General features: G+C 38.8%; 1 protein-coding gene across 1 annotated transcript in view; it reads right to left on the bottom strand.

The window, feature by feature from the left end:
• Positions 1-19,379, bottom strand: part of PPEF1 (protein phosphatase with EF-hand domain 1) — a 105,931-nt gene that overhangs the window by 62,130 nt on the left and 24,422 nt on the right. The window contains exon 5 of the mRNA XM_019755387.3: positions 8,921-9,048. Coding sequence (XP_019610946.2) covers positions 8,921-9,048 — 128 coding nt within the window. The remainder of the gene's footprint in view (positions 1-8,920; positions 9,049-19,379) is intronic.

Here is a 19,379-nt window from a genome sequence, read left to right as displayed (position 1 = left end):
AGTTCATAGGATATCATATATCCCTCTCCTGGGGAGCTGCCCATAGAAAATTACTAACTGAAGCAAAGGTACTACAGCCTAGCCCCCACCTCCCTTGTCACTGGTCAGTACAAAATCTGTGATGCATTTCACACTTCAGAGCTCCCAATGGGATCAGGCTGAGGTCAGACTTGTCCAGAAATCACATTTTTGCCTAGTTTCTTCCCCCATCCTATCTGGCTTTCTTCGCTCTCTTATAGGTTTTTCCTGAGAACATTCTCCCAGGAAATCACTTGTACCAGTAAACCTGTCTCAGATTCTGCTCCTAGGAAACCAACCTAAGACAACTACTAGATTTTGTTCATTATGATCTCTTCTTTTCCTTTTGGTAGTGGGATTAAGAGCTAAGGGATACTCTTAAATATCAAATATATTTATCAAATGAAATAAGGAGGAAGGGAGAGAGGGAGAGAAAGCTGGAAATCCACCAGCATTCCAACCATCACCAAGATGTCTACCAATTACCTGCAAAGACCTGCATTTATACAGGACAAATAACTTCTTCTCTAAGCTCTGCCTCCCATGAAGAGTGAACATGAACGAACCTTATCAATCTGGGAGTAGGTGTGGGAGTTCAGGGAAGGAAGACTTTCCATAAAAATATCAAAATGTATGATTTTAATACTGTTGATGGGTTTATCAATTAAGAGTCAATAGAAACCACAATGAAATACCATTTCACACACTCTAGGATGGCTATAATCAAAAAGTGTCAGCAAAGATATGGCAAAATTGGAGCCCTCATACACTGCTGGTGGGAATGTAAAATGGTGCAGCTGCTTTGGAAAACAATTTATCAATTATTCAAAAAGTTACACACAGATGACCCAACAGTTTCACTTCTAGGTATACACCCAAGAGAACTGAAAACATATGTTCACATAAAAACTTGCACACAAATATTCATAGCAGCATAATTTACAATAGCCAAAAAATGAAAACAATTCAAATAATCTATCCACTGAGGAATGAATAAACAAAATGTGCTATATCCATACAATGGAATATTATTCAGCAATAAAAGGAATGAAGGAGGTGGCTGGTTAGCTCAGTAGGTTGGAGCATGGTGCTAGTAGCACCAAGGTTGCCGGTTCAATCCCTACATAGGCCACTGTGAGCTGTGCCCTCTTTTTAAAAAAGAAAAAGAAGGAAAAGAGGATCAAAATGGCGGCGTGAGGTGAGCCTCTGTAAAGCTCCCCTAGAATTTACAACTAATCGAACAACAATAACTCCACAAAGGGCTCCCTGCATAGCAGACAGGCAAGACAAAGAGGCCCACTACTGCATTCACCTAAAGGTGGGAGAATCGCGCGAGCGGGGGAGGAGGGAAGGGAGAAGTGCGGGGATGGAGCCGGAACTACCGCAGCTGCAGGAGAGGAAAGAACTCGGACTGCTAGGGCTCCGCTTATGGCCCACAGGGCAGAGGGGGCAGCATATAACACGGCTGAACCCAAATCTCATGGCACAGACCTCGGAGAAAAGACCGAGGGAAGAAGGCTGAAAACGGTGGTTTAAGCCCTCACTGCGGAGCAGAGAACGGAGCCTTAGGCACTGAGACTAGTTGCCCCCTCCCAACCCTCCCAGAGCTCGCCCCGCCCCCACCTGCCCGGTTCTAGAAGCGGAACAGTAGCAGTGTCAGATCAAAAGAACAGAATATTTGCTGTTCTGAGAACTGTGGACCACAGACACAGGTTCGCAGCCCAACTAGTTCCGGCAAAGAGGAGGGAGCTGTGGAAGCAGGACCGACTGTGGTGGTGGTGGTCGCTGCCATTGCTCTGGGCCACCTCTCACAACTCACCCCGCCCCTGACCCCACCTATCTGGGCGGATCCCTGCAGGAGTAAACAGAACTGCTTAAACACACAGGCTTTGAATCAGGAGCTGGAAGAGCTTTGGAACATCAAAAGCTCTCCGCATACCCACCGGGACACTGCGCCCTGTGACCTAGACGAACTATTAACAGAGGAGAAGCCCATCTCCCAGGGAATCCCCCATTGTGTGAGAAGCTGGAATAGTGCAGAGAAAACATAGCACTACTGTGTGAGAGAGAGAGAAAAAAGGCTGCAGTCGGAGAGAAAATAAAACATTCTACCAACAAGTACTGGAAAACAAAAGAAAGACCTCTTCCTATCAACCTGTTGCAGAAGCCACTCCTGTAGATGTCTAGGAAGAAAAATAATAAATCAGTAACTGCCATGAATAACCAATGCAACAAGACAGCTCAGAAAGAAAGTGAAAAGTCTCCAGAAAAGGAACTTAAAGATATGGAAATATGTGACTTAAATGACAGAGAATTCAAGGTTGCAGTTCTGAAAAAACTCAACGAGATGCAAGAAAACACAGAAAGGCAGTTTAATGAACTCAGAAACACAATCAAAGAACAACATGAGCATTTTACAAAAGAGATTGAAATTTTAAAAAAGAACCAAATAGAATTTCTGGAGATTAAGAACTCAATAGAAGAAATTAAGAATGAAATAACCAGCTTAGGTAGTAGAGTTGATCAGCTGGAGGAAAGATCAGAGACATCGAAGACAGAAACCTGGAAGTTACACAGATGGAAGAAGAAAGAGACTTGAGACTTAAAAGAAATGAAAGAACTCTACAAGAACTTTCTGACTCCATCAGAAAGAGCAATATAAGAATAATGGGCATACCAGAAGGAGAAGAAAGAGAGAAGGGAACAGAGAATATATTCAAACAAATTGTTGATGAGATTATCCCAAACTTGTGGACAGAACTGGATCCTCGAGTCCAAGAAGCAAATAGAACACCTAATTACCTCAATCCCAACAGGCCTTCTCCAAGGCACATTGTATTGAAGCTGTCTAAAATCAACGATAAAGAATCCTCAAGGCAGCCAAGGAAAAGAAGACGGTAACTTACAAAGGAAAGCCCATTAGATTATCATCAGATTTTTCAGCAGAAACTCTACAAGCCAGGAGGGAGTGGAACCAAATATTCAAACTATTGAAAGAGAGAAATTATGAGCCAAGAATAATATATCCAGCAAAGATATCCTTTAGACATGAAGGAGGAATAAAGACCTCTCCAGACATACAGAAGCTGAGGGAATTTTCTAATACACGACCTGCACTACAAGAAATACTAAAGGAGGCTATTCGACCACCATCAACAGGGACAATTTGTGGCAACCGAAACATAAAAAGGGGGAGAGTCAAGGCCGGAACCGGAATGCGGGAATGGAGAAAGTAAGCGTGCTGAAGAAAATGGAATGCTCTAAATATCAAACTTTCTTTTACATAAACTTAAGGGTAACCACTCAAAAAAAATCCAGAACTGAAATATATACTGTAATAAAAGACGAAACACAGGGAAACATCATAGAATACCACCACACAGAAATAATAGACAACAACAAAAAGGCAAAGAAACAATGGAGACACAGCCTTACCAGAAAACTAAAGATAGAATGACAGGAAATCCTCACATATCAATAATCACCCTAAATGTAAATGGACTGAACTCACCAATTAAAAGGCACAGAGTAGCAGATTGGATCAAAAAACTAAACCCAACCATATGCTGTCTCCAAGAGACACATCTAAGCTACAAGGACAGGCATAGACTCAAAGTGAAAGGGTGGAAATTGACACTCCAAGCAAATGGTACCCAGAGAAAATCAGGTGTAACCATAATGATATCAGATGAAACAGACTTCAGGGTGAAAAAGATAACAAGAGACAAATATGGACATTTCATAATGGTAAAGGGGACTATACAACAGGAAGACATAACAGTCATCAATATTTATACCCCCAATCAGGGAGCACTGAAATATACCAAGCAACTACTTACAGAACTGAAGGGAGAAATTGACCAAAATGCAATTATACTAGGGGACTTAAATACATCATTGACAGCTATGGATAGATCATCCAAACAGAAAATAAATAAAGAAATAGCAGCCCTAAATGACACATTAGATGAAATGGACATAATTGACATATATAGAGCACTTCATCCTAAAACATCACACTATACATTATTTCTAGTGTACATGGAACATTCTCAAGGATAGACCATATATTGGGACATAAAATCAGCCTTAGCAAATTTAAGAAGATTGAAATCATACCAAGCATATTCTCTGATCACAAGGCTTTGAAACTGGATATCAACTGCAAAAAGAAAGCAGGAAAAAACACAAATACATGGAAATTAAACAACATACTTTTAAAGAACGACTGGGTCAAAGAAGAAATTAGAGGAGAGATCAAAAGATACATAGAAACAAATGACAATGAAAATACCTCCTACCAAAATTTTGGGATGCAGCAAAAGCAGTTTTAAGAGGGAAATTTACATCATTACAGGCCTATCTCAAGAAACAAGAAAAATCCCAAATAACCTCATATTACACCTTAAAGAACTAGAAAAAGAAGAACAAGTGAAACCCAAGGTCAGCAGAAGAAAGGAAATGACAAAAATCAGAGCAGAACTAAATGAAATAGAGAACAAAAAGACAATAGAAAAAAATTAATGTGACAAAGAGCTGGTTCTTTGAAAAGATTAACAAAATTGACAAACCCTTGGTTAGACTCACTAAGATAAAAAGAGAGAAGACACTAATTAACAAAATCAGAAATGAAAAAGAGGAAGTTATCACAGACACAACAGAAATACAAAGGATTATCCAAGAATACTATGAAGGACTATATGCCACCAAATTCAATAACCTAGAAGAAATGGACAAGTTCTTAGGAACATATAGCCTTCCAAGGCTGAACCATGAAGAACTGGAAAATCTAAACAGACTAATCACCAGTAACGAAATTGAATCAGTCATCCAAAATCTTCCCAAAAGCAAAAGTCCGGGACCAGATGGCTTCACTAGTGAATTCTACCAAACCTTAAAGAGGATCTAATACCAATCCTGCTCAAACTCTTTCAAAAATTTGAAGAAGAGACAGTACTCCCTAACTCATTTTATGAAGCCAACATTACCCTGATACCAAAACCTGGTAAGGACAGCACAAAAAAAGAAAACTACAGACCAATATCTCTGATGAATACAGATGTAAAAATCCTAAATAAAATTCTAGCAAATCGAATACAACAATGCATTAAAAAGAGTATTCATCATGACCAAGTGGGGTTCATCCCCGGGGCACAAGGATGGTTCAACATCCGCAAATCCATCAATGTGATACATCACATAAACAAAATAAAGGACAAAAATCATATGATTATATCAATTGATGCAGAAAAAGCATTTGACAAGATACAACACCCATTTATGATTAAAACACTTAATAAAATAGGTATAGAAGGAAAATACTTTAACATAATAAAGGCCATATATGACAAGCCCTCAGCTAATCTCAAAATTAATGGTGAAACGCTGAAGCCCTCTGCTCTACGTTCAGGAACACGACAGGGCTGTCCCCTATCACCTCTGCTTTTCAACATAGTGTTGGAAGTCCTTGCCAGAGCACTCAAGCAAGAGAAAGAAATAAAAGGCATCCAAATTGGGAATGAAGAAGTTAAATTATCACTCTTTGTGGATGACATGATGCTATATATAGAAAACCCTAAAGACTCCACCAAAAAGCTATTAGAAACAATCAACGAATACAGTAAAGTTGCTGGCTACAAAATCAACGTACAAAAGTCTATTTCATTTCTATATACTAACAATGAAATCTGAGAAAAGGAAATACAAAAAACAATTCCTTTTGCAATTGCAGCAAAAAGAATAAAATACCTAGGAATAAACTCAACGAAGGATGTGAAAGACCTATATGCTGAAAACTGTAAGACATTTTTGAAAGAAATTGAAGAAGACACAATGAGATGGAAAGACATTCCGTGCTCGTGGATTGGAAGAATCAACATAGTTAAAATGGCCATATTACCCAAAGCAATATACAGATTTCATGCAATCCCCATCAAAATCCCAAAGGCATTTTTTAAAGAAATAGAACAAAAAATCATCAGATTTGTTTGGAACCACAAAAGACCCCAAATAGCCAAAGCAATCTTAAGAAAAAAGAATAATAGTGGAGGTATCACACTCCCTGACTTTAGCTAGTACTACAGGGCTACAATAATCAAAACAACATGGTATTGGCAGAAAAACAGACACATAGACCAATGGAATAGAACTGAGAACCCAGAAATAAAACCACATAAATATAGACAGATAATTTTTGACAAAGAAGCTAAAAACATACAATGGATGAAACACAGCCTCTTCAATAAATGGTGCTGGGAGAATTGGATAGCCACATGCAAAAGAATGAAACTGGACTGCTATCTGTCACCATGTACCAAAATTAATTCAAAATGGATCAAAGACTTAAGCATAAGACCTGACACAATAAACTGCATAAAAGAAAACATAGGTACTAAACTTATGGACCTTGGGTTCAAAGAGCATTTTATGAATTTGACTCCAAAGGCAATGGAAGTAAAAGCTAAAATAAATGAATGGGACTATATGAAACTTAAAAGCTTCTGCACAGCAAAAGAAACCATCGACAAAATAAAGAGGCAACCAACTGAATGGGAGAAGATTTTTGCAAACAGTGCCTCCAACAAGGGGCTAATATCCAAAATATACAAGGAACTCATGCAACTCAACAACAACAAAACAAACAACCCAATTGAAAAATGGGCAGAGGACCTGAAGAGACATTTCTCCAAAGAGGACATACAAATGGCAAATAAACATATGAAAAAATGCTCAACATCACTAATTATCAGAGAAATGCAAATAAAAACCACAATGAGATATCACCTCACCCCAGTCAGAATGGCTATCATCAACAAGACAAATAGTAACAAGTGCTGGAGAGGCTGTGGAGAAAAAGGAACCCTCATACACTGTTGGTGGGAATGCAGACTGGTGCAGCCGCTATGGAAGGCAGTGTGGAGATTCCTCAAAAAATTACGAATAGAATTACCATATGACCCATCAATCCCTCTCCTGGGTATCTACCCAGAAAATCTGGAAACATTTATACATAAAGACACGTGTGCTCCAATGTTCATTGCAGCTTTGTTTACTGTGGCCAGGACATGGAAACAACCAAAATATCCTTCGATAAATGAATGGATAAAGAAGTTGTGGTATACATACACAACGGAATACTATTCGGCAATAAGAAAAGATGATATAGGAACATTTGTGACAACATGGATGGATCTTGAGAGTATGATGCTAAGTGAAATAAGTCAGACAGAAAAAGCAGAGAACCATATGATTTCACTGATATGTGGTATATAAACTAAAAACAGCAAAAGAACAAGACAAACAAATGAGAAACAAAAAACTCATAGACACAGACAATAGTTTGGTGGTTACCAGAGGGTCAGGGGGTGGGGGGTGGGAGATGAGGGTAAGGGGGATCAAGTGTATGGTGATGGAAGGAGAACTGACTCTGGGTGGTGAACACACAATGGGATTTATGGATGATGTGATGCAGAATTGTACACCTAAAATCTATGTAATTTCACTAACAATTGTCACCCCAATAAATTTAAAAAAAATAATAAAATAAAATAATAAATAAAAAAGAAAAAAAGGAATGAAGTACTGATACATGCTACAACATGGATGAACCTTGAAGAAAATATGTTCAGTGATAGAAGTCAGACACAAAAAGGATCACATATTGTGTGGTTCCATTTACATGAAAAGGTAAATCCATAAGGACAGAAAACAGATTAGCAGTTGCCAGGGACTGGGGTTGGGGGGAGACTGCTAATGAGTATAGAGTTTTTTGCAAGGGTTGAGGGGTGATGAAAATGTTCTAAAATTTATTGTGGTGATGGTTACAACTTTGTGAATATGCTAATAGCCATTACATTTTACACTTTAAATAGGTAAACTATATCTCAATACATCTGTTATTTAAAAAGAGTCCATGTTAAAGAATGTACTAATACAGGAATGTACGTACATAAAGCATATGGATTTGAGAGCTCACTCTACCTTTATATTCATCACTGTATTCTACAGTGCTTGAAATGACAGCCCACCTGTGAGCTCCTAATCAGGACAAAGGGAGAAGCTAAGTGAATCATAGTGTATCATTTTTATAGCTGCCAATTTCTTTCATTCTTTTTGAAATTTTCTTAATTATTTTTAAAGGTTATGTGGTAAATTAATTTACAGATAAATATGATTGTCGAAAACTACAAATGATACAGAATGAAAATGAGAATTTGTCTCCCACTCAACTCCCACCCATCAATACCACTCCTGTCCCCAGAAATAACCACTGTAAACACTTTATTGTATATCTTTTTCCAGACTTTTGCTGTATGTTTAATTTTCTTTCACATATATGGGCGAAAACTCTACATTTTGTTCTACAAGTTAATTGTTTTCATTAACAGTTATATTGGAGATCTTTCTAAGATCTTGTTAAAAAGTACTTTTCTATTAAGCATCACAGCTGGATTTATGTATCATTTTTGCAAGTGTAAAAAAAGCCTTCCTATCCTGAAAAAGGCCCATCTGTATTTTCTTCTAGAAATTTCAAAGGTTTGTTCCCAGGAAATTCTTCTATTTTTGTTTTTAACTGTTTAAAGTGTTTTTTCCCTCATAAAGTAACAACTTTACTTCCTACTGGGGCACGTGCCCCAAAACAGAATAAGACCATTTTTTATTAGTTAAATAAACATCTGGCAGCCCTCCTAACAATGTGAACTTCAGAACTGAAAAACACCATCCTCATCCTAAATCATACTTTCTCTCAACAGCTAGCCCCAAGACAATGTCATTGTATCTTCTATTAAATCCTTTCACCAAGGTTCCTTAGCTTAAAATGGACCCAAATTGTCATTCTTTCAAAAACAAGGGGTAAAGAGAAGCTTGTTACCAAACAAAGGGACAAACTTGCAAAACATACCTGCAGTTGGCTTTGTTCATCAGCATATTCTATGGACTGGAAGATGTTGAGGGCAGAGCGTTCTCTGGTCTTTAACTGAGCACGGTAACGTCGGTACCAGTTCTGGATTACTAATGCGGCAGCCAGTACTGCAGACCCACAGGACATGAAAGTCAGAGGAAAACAGTTACTATGCAGCTATGGGAGGAAGCAGGTGCATCAGAAGAAGAAAAAAATCAGTCCACCCGGATTCCTCAATTCTAAGAACATAAGAACTACAAACAATGAGATTTACCTTCTTGTTTTTATAAACTGTCCCCAATACTCAGAGAAGAATGATGGCACAGCCATCAAGAGTAGAACTTTTGGAGCAAGACTGTATGAACTTGAATCCCAGGTCTGCTGGTTACTGTCTATGTGACTTTGGGTAAGTTATTAAAACTCTCAAAGCCTCAGTTTCCTCATCTGTAAAATGGGGATGATAATAGCACCTACTCTGGCACTACGTAGGCATATAAAGTCTGCATATGCCCTATAAAGTAGCAATTCCATTCTTCACTATACACCCCAAAGCAATTCTCACACAGTCCATAAAGGAGCCATATGACGATAAATGTTTCTATGTGTTAAAGTAGGAAGTTTGATACCAGCGCAACCTGGCTATCCATCACTAGGAAGGACAATGTGTAACAGTGGTAGGTGTAACCATGGAGTATTATGCCACAAGTGGAAGCAATGGATTAAATAAATCCATAGCAACATGAATGGGTTTTTAAAAAATTGTGCTTCAGTTAAATGAGTTATTAAAAAGTTAAGAGACAGAATGAAATATAACATGATACCATTTTATACAAATTTAAATTATACATACACAAAACCACCGTATACATTTCATAAGAATACACACAAAGGAATAGATACACACTAAACCTAATAAATTGGTTATTTATAAGGGAGTGGTGAATGAGCGTTGGATACATGGATAAAGGGGAATAAGCAAATTAATTAACATAAGGATCTTGCACAGACCAACGGTAACAACGTATAATGAATTGAGAAAGTATAATTCACTCCAGCTCCCACACATGAGATTCAGTTGATAAGAGACAGATGGATAGGTGAACACACCTCCCTCCCTCATAGAGTTACTACCGTGTTTCCCTGAAAATAAGATCTAGCCAGACCATCAGCTCTAATGCATCTTTTGGAGCAAAAATTAATATAAGACCCCGTATTATGTTGTGCTATGTTATGCTATTCTATGCTATGTTATACTATACTATACTATACTATACTATACTATACTATACTATACTATACTATACTATACTATACTATACTATATTATAAAGATACTACAGGTGAAGAGTTTAGCCCAATGCCTGGTGTAAAGCACATGCTAAAGAAATGGAAACTGTAATGATAAGTATTGTCTTGTTTGTGGACTATTCAGACACACCAACTCTTCTGAGGCTGGTCGCCTTTGAACCATCCTGTAGCATCATAGTTTTGAAGAAAGAGATCAGCTGAAAGATAATGATATTTAAAATATATTCTCTTATGCCTTCCTCAAGTTTTAGAGTGAAGAGTAATCAACCAACACCAGCTGGCTCCTTTCATTCGTGCTATAATTTTTCCCAGTTAGCACATAAAAATTAAGAATTGACTATAACAAGGACAATTTTGGTTCTGAAAGCAGGAACCCAGCCTCCGGTCCAGCAGCCTTGCTTTAGTACTGTGTGGTACACCGAGTGAGTAGACACTAGTCATCTGAGGCTGTTCATTTAAGAGCTTCTTTAAGGCTCTCGGGTTCCAGACTCTCATTTCATTATTCAGCTTCCAGAAAACCCAGGAAATAGACAGAAGGTCAAGTGTCATGATCTTTATAGGGGAAAAAAACCACAGGAAGAAGAAATAAGAGTAACTTGTTGGATATTGCAAAGCAAATAAATGGTAGCACCATGGCTGAAATCACGTTTTCTCACCATATCATTACAGAGAGCCCGGGATCACCAGAAAGGTCTGTTCTGTGGGATAGTCACTGTCATGTGAAACCAGCCCTCACCACGGAGGCTCTCTGTTCACCAAGCACAATGTTCCAGTGCTATTTACTGAGCACTTACTGAGGGCCAGGCCATGGATTCATTCCTGCAGTCCCTCTGCCACACTGTGAAGCTAGGAGAGACTAAATTAAGGTCACTTAGCCAATGAGTGGAAATAGACAGTCAGGCATTGAATCCAAGTCTCACTGACCCCACAGCCCAAACTCTTAACCTCCATAGAGCTATTGACCTTTTTCTGTGCCTCAGTTTCTTCTTCTACACAATGATGTAGTGGAATAAATGATGTGTAAAGTTTCTCTATTTAGTATTAGCAACATCAGTAATAAATAATCAAGCTTGCTATTATTCCTATAACTGGTAATTGAACCAAATAGTTACCATACGTTAAGGGTCTACTGTAAGATATTTAGTCCTCACAAGTACTATATCTCCATTTGACACATAAGGAAACTTCGGGTTTAGAGAAGCAAGGATCTTGCTCCAAGTCACTTACCTAGTATGGGGTCAGGTCTTCCAAGTCCAAACCCTGGGCTCTCTCTACTATATCCAGTTACTTCATTCCCTAATCTATTTGTACCTTTCCTTCCTTTGAATAATAGCCACCATTTACTAAGTGCCTACTACGTGCCTCGCACTAACCTAGACACATTACATATACCACTACTTCAACGCCTCCCCCGTAAGGGGAAAGGGGCCATCTAAGCCCTCTCTCCCATCTTTTGCTTCTGTCCAGTCCCTTGCAGGGACCCAGGCCACTCCCCAGGGGAGGAGGAGTTGCTAAGCACACAGTACATTCATTTTTTACTAGTAGGTGTGAGTCCTGCACCTTGGAAAGTAGACAGCCATGCTCAGTTCCCTATCTCTTGTACTCCAAGGTCAGTAAGCTGAGCCACCCTCAACCCCCGCCCTTGGGAATCCACCATCTCTGTTTACATTTGCATTCCTGTACCTGAGCCCCTACACCTGAACATGAATGCCACTTACTCAGCTATCATGTGTCAGTTCTCACCCCACACATCTCTACTCAGCTTGCTGGCGCTGAGGCTGGGACCCTACAGGCCACATTTCCTCTTTGCCAATTGCTCCATGTTTGGCTCTTGCCAGTAAGGGCAGTAGAAGGAGATGGTGAGGCCAGAGGAAGGACGGGACACACTCCTTCATGTCTACTTCCTGTTCCGGTTAGTGTAACCTAACACATGCTCTTCACCCCCAGAGCAGTTTCTCCTTGCAGCACATTGGATCCAATTTGCAGTTTACCCAGCACTTGCAAAACCAGCCTCACGGCAGCCCCCCAGACACACCAGCACCAGCTGAGAAGGTCCCTCTTCTCAAAGGTCTGAGTGGCAGTTCTGCAGCACCTCTCTTCCAAGTTACTAAATTTTAATAATTCCAATCTTTCCCTTTTGTTCTCTCAGCCCTACAGGTGGTAATTTTCCTGCAGCTGCTACCTTCATATGCCTTAAGAGTTCTTTTTCAGGGATGCTTTCAGTTACCAAGTAACAATTTCATCCCTAGTTGACAGTTGTTTCCATTCAGTTCTCTCCGTTCAGAATCACTCTTGGTTTCTGCCTCCTGACTAAACCCTGCCTGATGAGCTAGTCCCATGGAGGTGGGAAAAGTAGGTCCAGCTTGGGCCTCTGCCTCCAACGTCCTGGGCACTCCAGCTCAGGCCCTTACTAGAGTGCCACGTTGGGATTTTTGAGTACTTGGGCAGCCGTGATTAAAAAGACTTTGACCCACATCCTGCTGTTGCTGCTTGGGCACACAGTTTTCACGGCACCCTCTCCAGGAGAGGGACGGAGACTGGCAGGGCAGGGTTGGGCATACCTACATCACACTGCTAAAAGCTCACCACTGCAGGGCACCCCAGCCAGCTGAGGACCCTCCTCTGGAGCAGAAACCTCCGAAATGGCAGAGTAGAGCTCAGATATGATGGACCCTACTTGAGGGGGTCGCTGGCTCCAAAACCCTGAACCCTCCCCACAGAGCTGAAGACCAGTGTCATCCAGTTCTGAACCTGTCAGACAGCTTAGGTCCACTTCTGGTCCTGCTGTTTCATGGTATAACAGGGCCATCTTCCCTGTCACCTTAACTCCAGGTAGAAAAAAGACAAAAAGAAAAGCTTTGCCTTATGTGGCCCAAGAGCCTTCTATTTTTGTTTCTAGGAGGAAGCAACAGCATAGGTTTAATTAGGTACCTGGCCAATTTTCTGTGTCTGGCACAGGTGGTTTCTCTATTGCCAAGCTGGGGTTTTCCTTGTTTATGTTTGTTTGTTTGTTTGTTTGTTTGTTTGTTTTGCTTTTTGTTTTTTAATGGCTTCTTTAATCTGGTGACGATCATTATCATGGTATTTTGTAAGAAGTTAAATATCCACATAGGGGGTCAATGAGCAAAACAAATGATAAATTCAGAATATTTGCTTTGTGGTGACAGGCTTGGTGCTTTATATGGATAATTTAATTTGATCTCGTCCTCCCAACAATCAAGCGTCCTATCAAGTGTCATTATCCTTATTTTACAGATAAGGAAACTGAGACTCAGAAAGAACTGGTTTAGGGTCACATCACTTGTCAGTGGGAGACTGTACAGTCAAATGCAGAGCTCTGTAATTCCAGAACCTGGCTCATTACCATTTTGCTAGACAGCCCAGTGTGGCATTTGGAATCAGCCATAAAAACATGAGACAGTATGTAGAACAACAGTATCTCCTTCCCACATCTTCCCCACCACATGTTCCCTATACTCTTTACCACCTCGATTGTTCTCCACAGCACTTTTTACCATTTGACATTCTCTATAGTTTATGTTGATGTGTTTAATGTCTATCATCCCCTATTAGCTAAGCTACATGAGAATAGGGACTTTATTTTGTTCACTGCTATAGCCGCAGCACCTAGGGCAAGGCCCAGCAATGGATATTTGTTGAATGACTGAATTAAAGAATAAATAAATACTTTCTAGGGCTGTTATATAATATATAATAATAAGTTAGTAATGTGCTGATATATTAGTTATATACTCATTGATTGATTGATTGATTGATATAAAATGCTTAGTATAATGCCTGGCATATAGATAGCACTCAGTAAATGGTAGAAACTATTTTTCAAAAAGTAAGGCAAAAATAACAGGTAATAGTCGCTCTCCAAGCTAACAATTTCTAGTGCCCCCAAAGACTTCCTGATTAGACATAATATTTCATTAAAAACTTCACAAACTACTATGGACAAACAGACTACCATCTTAGAACCCAAGAGCCAGGAGCAAGAAGAGCCGTGCCAACCAGGACCCACAGGGCTCACTGCCTTAGAGTGCACAGTCTTGGCTCAAAAGTCACCTTCTCAGTGAGGCCTTTCCTGACCACCCTTTTTAAAGTGGCACCCCTCCCCCACATTGCCTGTCTCCTTTGTTGTTTTCTCTCTAGAGCACTTACCACCATCCGATATAGCATATATTTTACTCATCTATTATTGTCTGCCTCCTTCCACTAGAATGTAATCGCCGTAAGGACTGGGATTTTGGTCCATCTGGTTAACTGCTATATCCCCTGAGTGTGGAACAGCCTGTGGAACATAGTAGATGCTCAATAAAAATTTGAATGAATGAATCGATGAAATTACTGTTTAGTTAAGACTTTCTGTCTTGTGTTTCTCTTCATGCTGACTGGCAGAGTCTTATGTTGGTTTGTTTTTATTTTTGAAATAGGAGTTTATTTGACAGATCTTTAAACAAGAAGCTTTATATTCAGAGTGATAAGGCATTTAAAGACTGCTTTTGAAATTCTGGCGGAGACCTCCTAAGGAAGCACCAGGATGAGTGAATATTTAATGTAACTTTAAGGGGCCTGACATACAGTCAAGAAGAGAGAGAGGCACAAGTGTGATAAAACTGATCAAAATGAATTCAAATGAACTGGAAAGAGAATGAACCATCTAGTGGCAAAAGGTTTTAAACAAGGAAGAAAAGCATCTATTAACTCAGCTATTCAAAGCATGATGAGAATAAGATATGGCTAAACTCTAGGACTACAGTTTTCATCACTGTTGTTTTTATTTACAGATGTTATACACCTGCCATCTGCTAGAGTGTGGAGCTATCCCAGAGAGTCTTCCAACTTCACTGGAAAAAGAGCTCAAAGCATGAGATGGTCACAAAGCCTGCTTCTTGGGCAGCAAACAAGGCAAGGACACCATGAGGCTTGCTCATCCACAAACGCTGGCATCCCTCCAGAACAAGAGTACATACAACACAGAATCCTTTTCCCCAGAAAACATTTTTCTTAAACAAGAGGGAAGTGAGAGTAAAGCATGAAGCCCAAGTGTCAAAAGAATGGCAGACATTTTAAACAAAACTATACACTTCCCCCAAATGACAAAAGAGATCACAGTTTTATCGTTCTTAGATCTCTGGCCTTCTAGTCAGAGAAGGGCAAGAATATAGAGGTCATTTCTTTGACTTTTTATTACTCATGCACTTGCCCACCCCCCAACCCATCCACATGGGATAATAGAAAAAGTTCTGAATTTGTAATCTGGAGACTTCCATTTTGGTCCTGACTCAACCAGGTGCTGTGTTACCTCAGGCAAATCACTAACCTCTCGGGTCCTCAATTTCTCATGTGAACAATAAGAACTTGGGATTTGTGATCGCTAGGATCCTTTCCAGTTATAAAATACTCTAATTCATCCCTTTATGTTTTTTTTAATGCCACAGCTGCAGCCTACCTGTTATTGCACATAGTGAAGCTGAAAATAACCAATCAAGGACAAAACAGGAACACACAAATCAGGAGCTTCTGGACGAAGATGACTAATTCTAAAGGCTACTTAAAAATTCTGAATTATCCTTGTATAAAAATCCAAGTCAAGTCACTAACATCCTTGGCTTTCCCATCAAGGAATTGTAGCCAGAGTTTTCTGGCAATTGGTTTAGGAATATTAAACATTTCACCTGCTCTCCTTTAAGTTGCCTAAAATATGATTACTGTGTATGATCTGTTAATTGGTTCAAATGATAGCCAATAGAAAATGGGGAAAGATGGATAGAGAATAAAGTAAAGAAAAGGGAGCTGGGAGACAGAGACACATGTGAAGGGTTTAAGGCCCAGAGGTTTCAGTGAAGATCGAGAGACCAGAGAACGGGATAATAATCAAAGATTGCAGAGGTGGAGCTGATCCAGGTGGCCACAGGGGCCAGGAAATGAAGTTGAGGGGCTGCTGGAGTTTAGGAGGTCAAAGAACTGAAATGTCAACGTATTTAAAACGTTGAGTTAACTCTCATTTTTTGAGGTTAGTCAGGTGTACAGTGAAGATACTCAAGATGATGCCAGGAATGGCACAAAGAGTCTGCAACGAATCAGGAAGTTGGGGGATGGCAAAAACAAGTAAGGGCTAATAAACGGTACCCCCTAAAAGGCATAAACATAAGCTGCAGTCACTGCAAACTTGACAAACATATCTCAGGTTGTACAGGATTAGGATATTTTTAACTTTTTATTTTGAAACACCTTCAAACGTATGGGGAAATGGTAATAATAGTACAATTGTTAATATTTTGCCACATAGCATTCTCTCTCCACACATGTATATCATCCATCATTTCTTCAGTCTCCTTTATTCTAAAACAAGTCCTTAGTCTTTCTTTCTCTTCAATGACACTGAAATTTTTGAAGAGTACTCATACAAACCAGTGATTTAAAATATCCCTCATTTGGATCTGGTCTGTTTCCTCATGAAGAGATTCAGGTTATATATTTTGGGTGGGATAAATGATGAGCCTTTCTCAACTACATTACATCAGGAGGCACATGATGTTAATTTGTCTCACTGGTGATGTGAATTTAGACCACTTGGTTAAGGTGGTGTCCACCTAAAATTCAATACTATAGAGGTATTTCCTTTCTCTTTATAATTAGTAAACAATTTGCAGGAACACGCTTTGGGACTGTGTATATACTCTGTTCTCTAAAAACATCCACTGATGATTTTTGCGTGAATGGTGACTGCAAAATAGCAAATTTTAACTCATTCCTTCGATATGTATTAGGATTAGGATTTTTCAATGCCCCATTTAAAGTCCTCTTTTATTTAACAAGGCAATGGAACAACACAAAGATTACATAAAGCCATCTTATGGAAGTTACCATAAGAACTGTAATCCTTGGCTCTACCATAGTTCAGGAAAATACAAAGCTTTTTCTATACAATACCAAAATAGTAGGCTAAATCAGTAAACAATAAATCAATATGTATAAAATACTAAAATAATAAACTAAATCAGTAAAATCAGGAGAACAACAGTTTACAAGTAACTGTGACATCTCTGCCAGAATTATTCCTGCTAATTTCCTAAAAGAATCATTACTCTGAAGATATCAATTTTTTTAAACTATCATATTTTTAAGTGTGTAAGAAATTTAGCTATGTAAAAGTATAACTCTCATTTTTTAATTTTTTTATAACCCATTTAAATTAAAATATTTTCTCATAGGAAATATGTTCTATTATTTCAACAATTCAATAATGACCTTTAATCCTCACTCAGGAAAAAAAAATTAAATATCTTGACTGCAATTCTGTTTTATGTCTCCTTTGCTATTAATTACTAATCTGACTTATAGTGCCATATTCATTTACCCAAGGTCAAATACAATCAGCATTAAATTTTTGTCTTTTGCAGCTTCTAAAAAGATAATGCAATATAAAGCCATAATCGTATAAGAAAAGGATTCTGATTACGGGAAATAACTGGCAATTGGAGCTGAGGTATTGCTCTTTCTTACACTGAGTTGAAATGTCTCTCTGTAACAGGATTTTCTAACAATTAACAGGCTCCAACTATAAAGCTGGCTTCTTTGTGAATTGTTTAGTAAGGGCTGAAAGCTAGTAAAAAGCATTTAAATGGAAAGATGGGACACCATATCCTTTCAGTAGTACTTTCTACCGTCTAAAGGCTCATGATTCTAGAGTGGATATCTGAATAGTCCCTGTCAGAGTATCATTATACCTGAAATTTCTAAAGTAGGGGTGGACTAATCACACAGCAAACAAAGGAAAAGATAAAGATTCATTTAATTGGTATAAAAGAATAAAAGGATTGTATGGTTTTTTTTGTTTGCCTATTTCGTGCAGGCAATAAATGTAGTACCAATCCTATATAAATTTCAAAGCCAACAAATTATCATAACAAAAGGCGAATAATAAACTAAAAATCATTACTGAGAGGGATCATAATTTCAGACGAAGAACATGGTGGCCTTTTACAAAGAAAAGTACCTATTTAAAATGATTTCCATATGATGTCAATGAACCAGGGATTATATGAGGTGCGATAAAAAATTACAATGAATGTTTCAATTTTAAAAAAATTATTACAGTAACAGACACATTGCCATTAATCCTCCTCAAGAAACTCCCCCTCACTTCAAACACACTTATCCCATCCTTCTTGCCACTTTCTGAAGCAGTTCTGGAAGTCCTCTTTCGTGAGTGTCTTTAGTTGCACTGTCATGGCTGCCTTGATGTCCTGAATTGATTCAAAACATTTTCCTTTCATGGTCATTTTTACTTTGGGGAAGACCCAGAAGTCACACAGTGCCAGATCCAGTGAATAAGGTGGATGAGGACACACCGTAATGTTTTTATTCGACAGAAATTGCTGTACCAGAAGTGATGTGTGATACGATGCACTGTCATGATGGAGGATGAAGACACTCACGAAAGAGGACTTCCAGAACTGCTTCAGAAAGTGGCAAGAATGATGGGATAAGAGTGTTTGAAATGAGGGAGAGTATTTTGAGGGGGATTAATGACAATGTGTCTTTCACTATAATACAAATTTTTAATTTAAACATTCACTGTATTTTGTGATCACACCTTATAGTGTATGATGTGGGCTGAAAATAAAGATTTGGCAGTTTTGACATACTGAACACAACAAAACATTGTTGAAATTAAAGAAGAACTAAATAAATGGAAAGACATCCCATGTTCATGGATCAGATGATTTAACTGTTAAGATGACACTCTCCCCAAATTGAGCCACAGATTCAAACGATCCCCACCAACATTCCATCTGGCTTCTTTTGAGAAAAACTGATCCTAGAATTCATACGGAAATGTAAGGGACCCAAAAAGCCAAAACAATCTTTAAAAACATAAACAAAGTTGAAGGACTCACACTACAATTTCAAAACTTCCTACAAGAGCTACAATAATCAAGACAGTGTGGTACAGGCTTAAAGACAGACATATAGACCAACAGAATAGAATTGACAGTCCAGAAATAAACCCTCACATTTGTGGTCAATTGATTTTGACAAGAGTGGCAAGACCATTCAATAAGGAAAGAATAGTCTCTTCAATAAATCGTCTTGGGACAATTGGACATCCACATGCGAAGAATAAATTTGTACCCCT

Source organism: Rhinolophus sinicus, chromosome 18, assembly GCF_057876585.1.
Source record: "Rhinolophus sinicus isolate RSI-liver-muscle chromosome 18, RSI-T2T, whole genome shotgun sequence".
In the NCBI taxonomy this organism is placed as follows: domain Eukaryota; kingdom Metazoa; phylum Chordata; class Mammalia; order Chiroptera; family Rhinolophidae; genus Rhinolophus; species Rhinolophus sinicus.
This window is presented reverse-complemented; position numbering and strand designations above follow the sequence as displayed.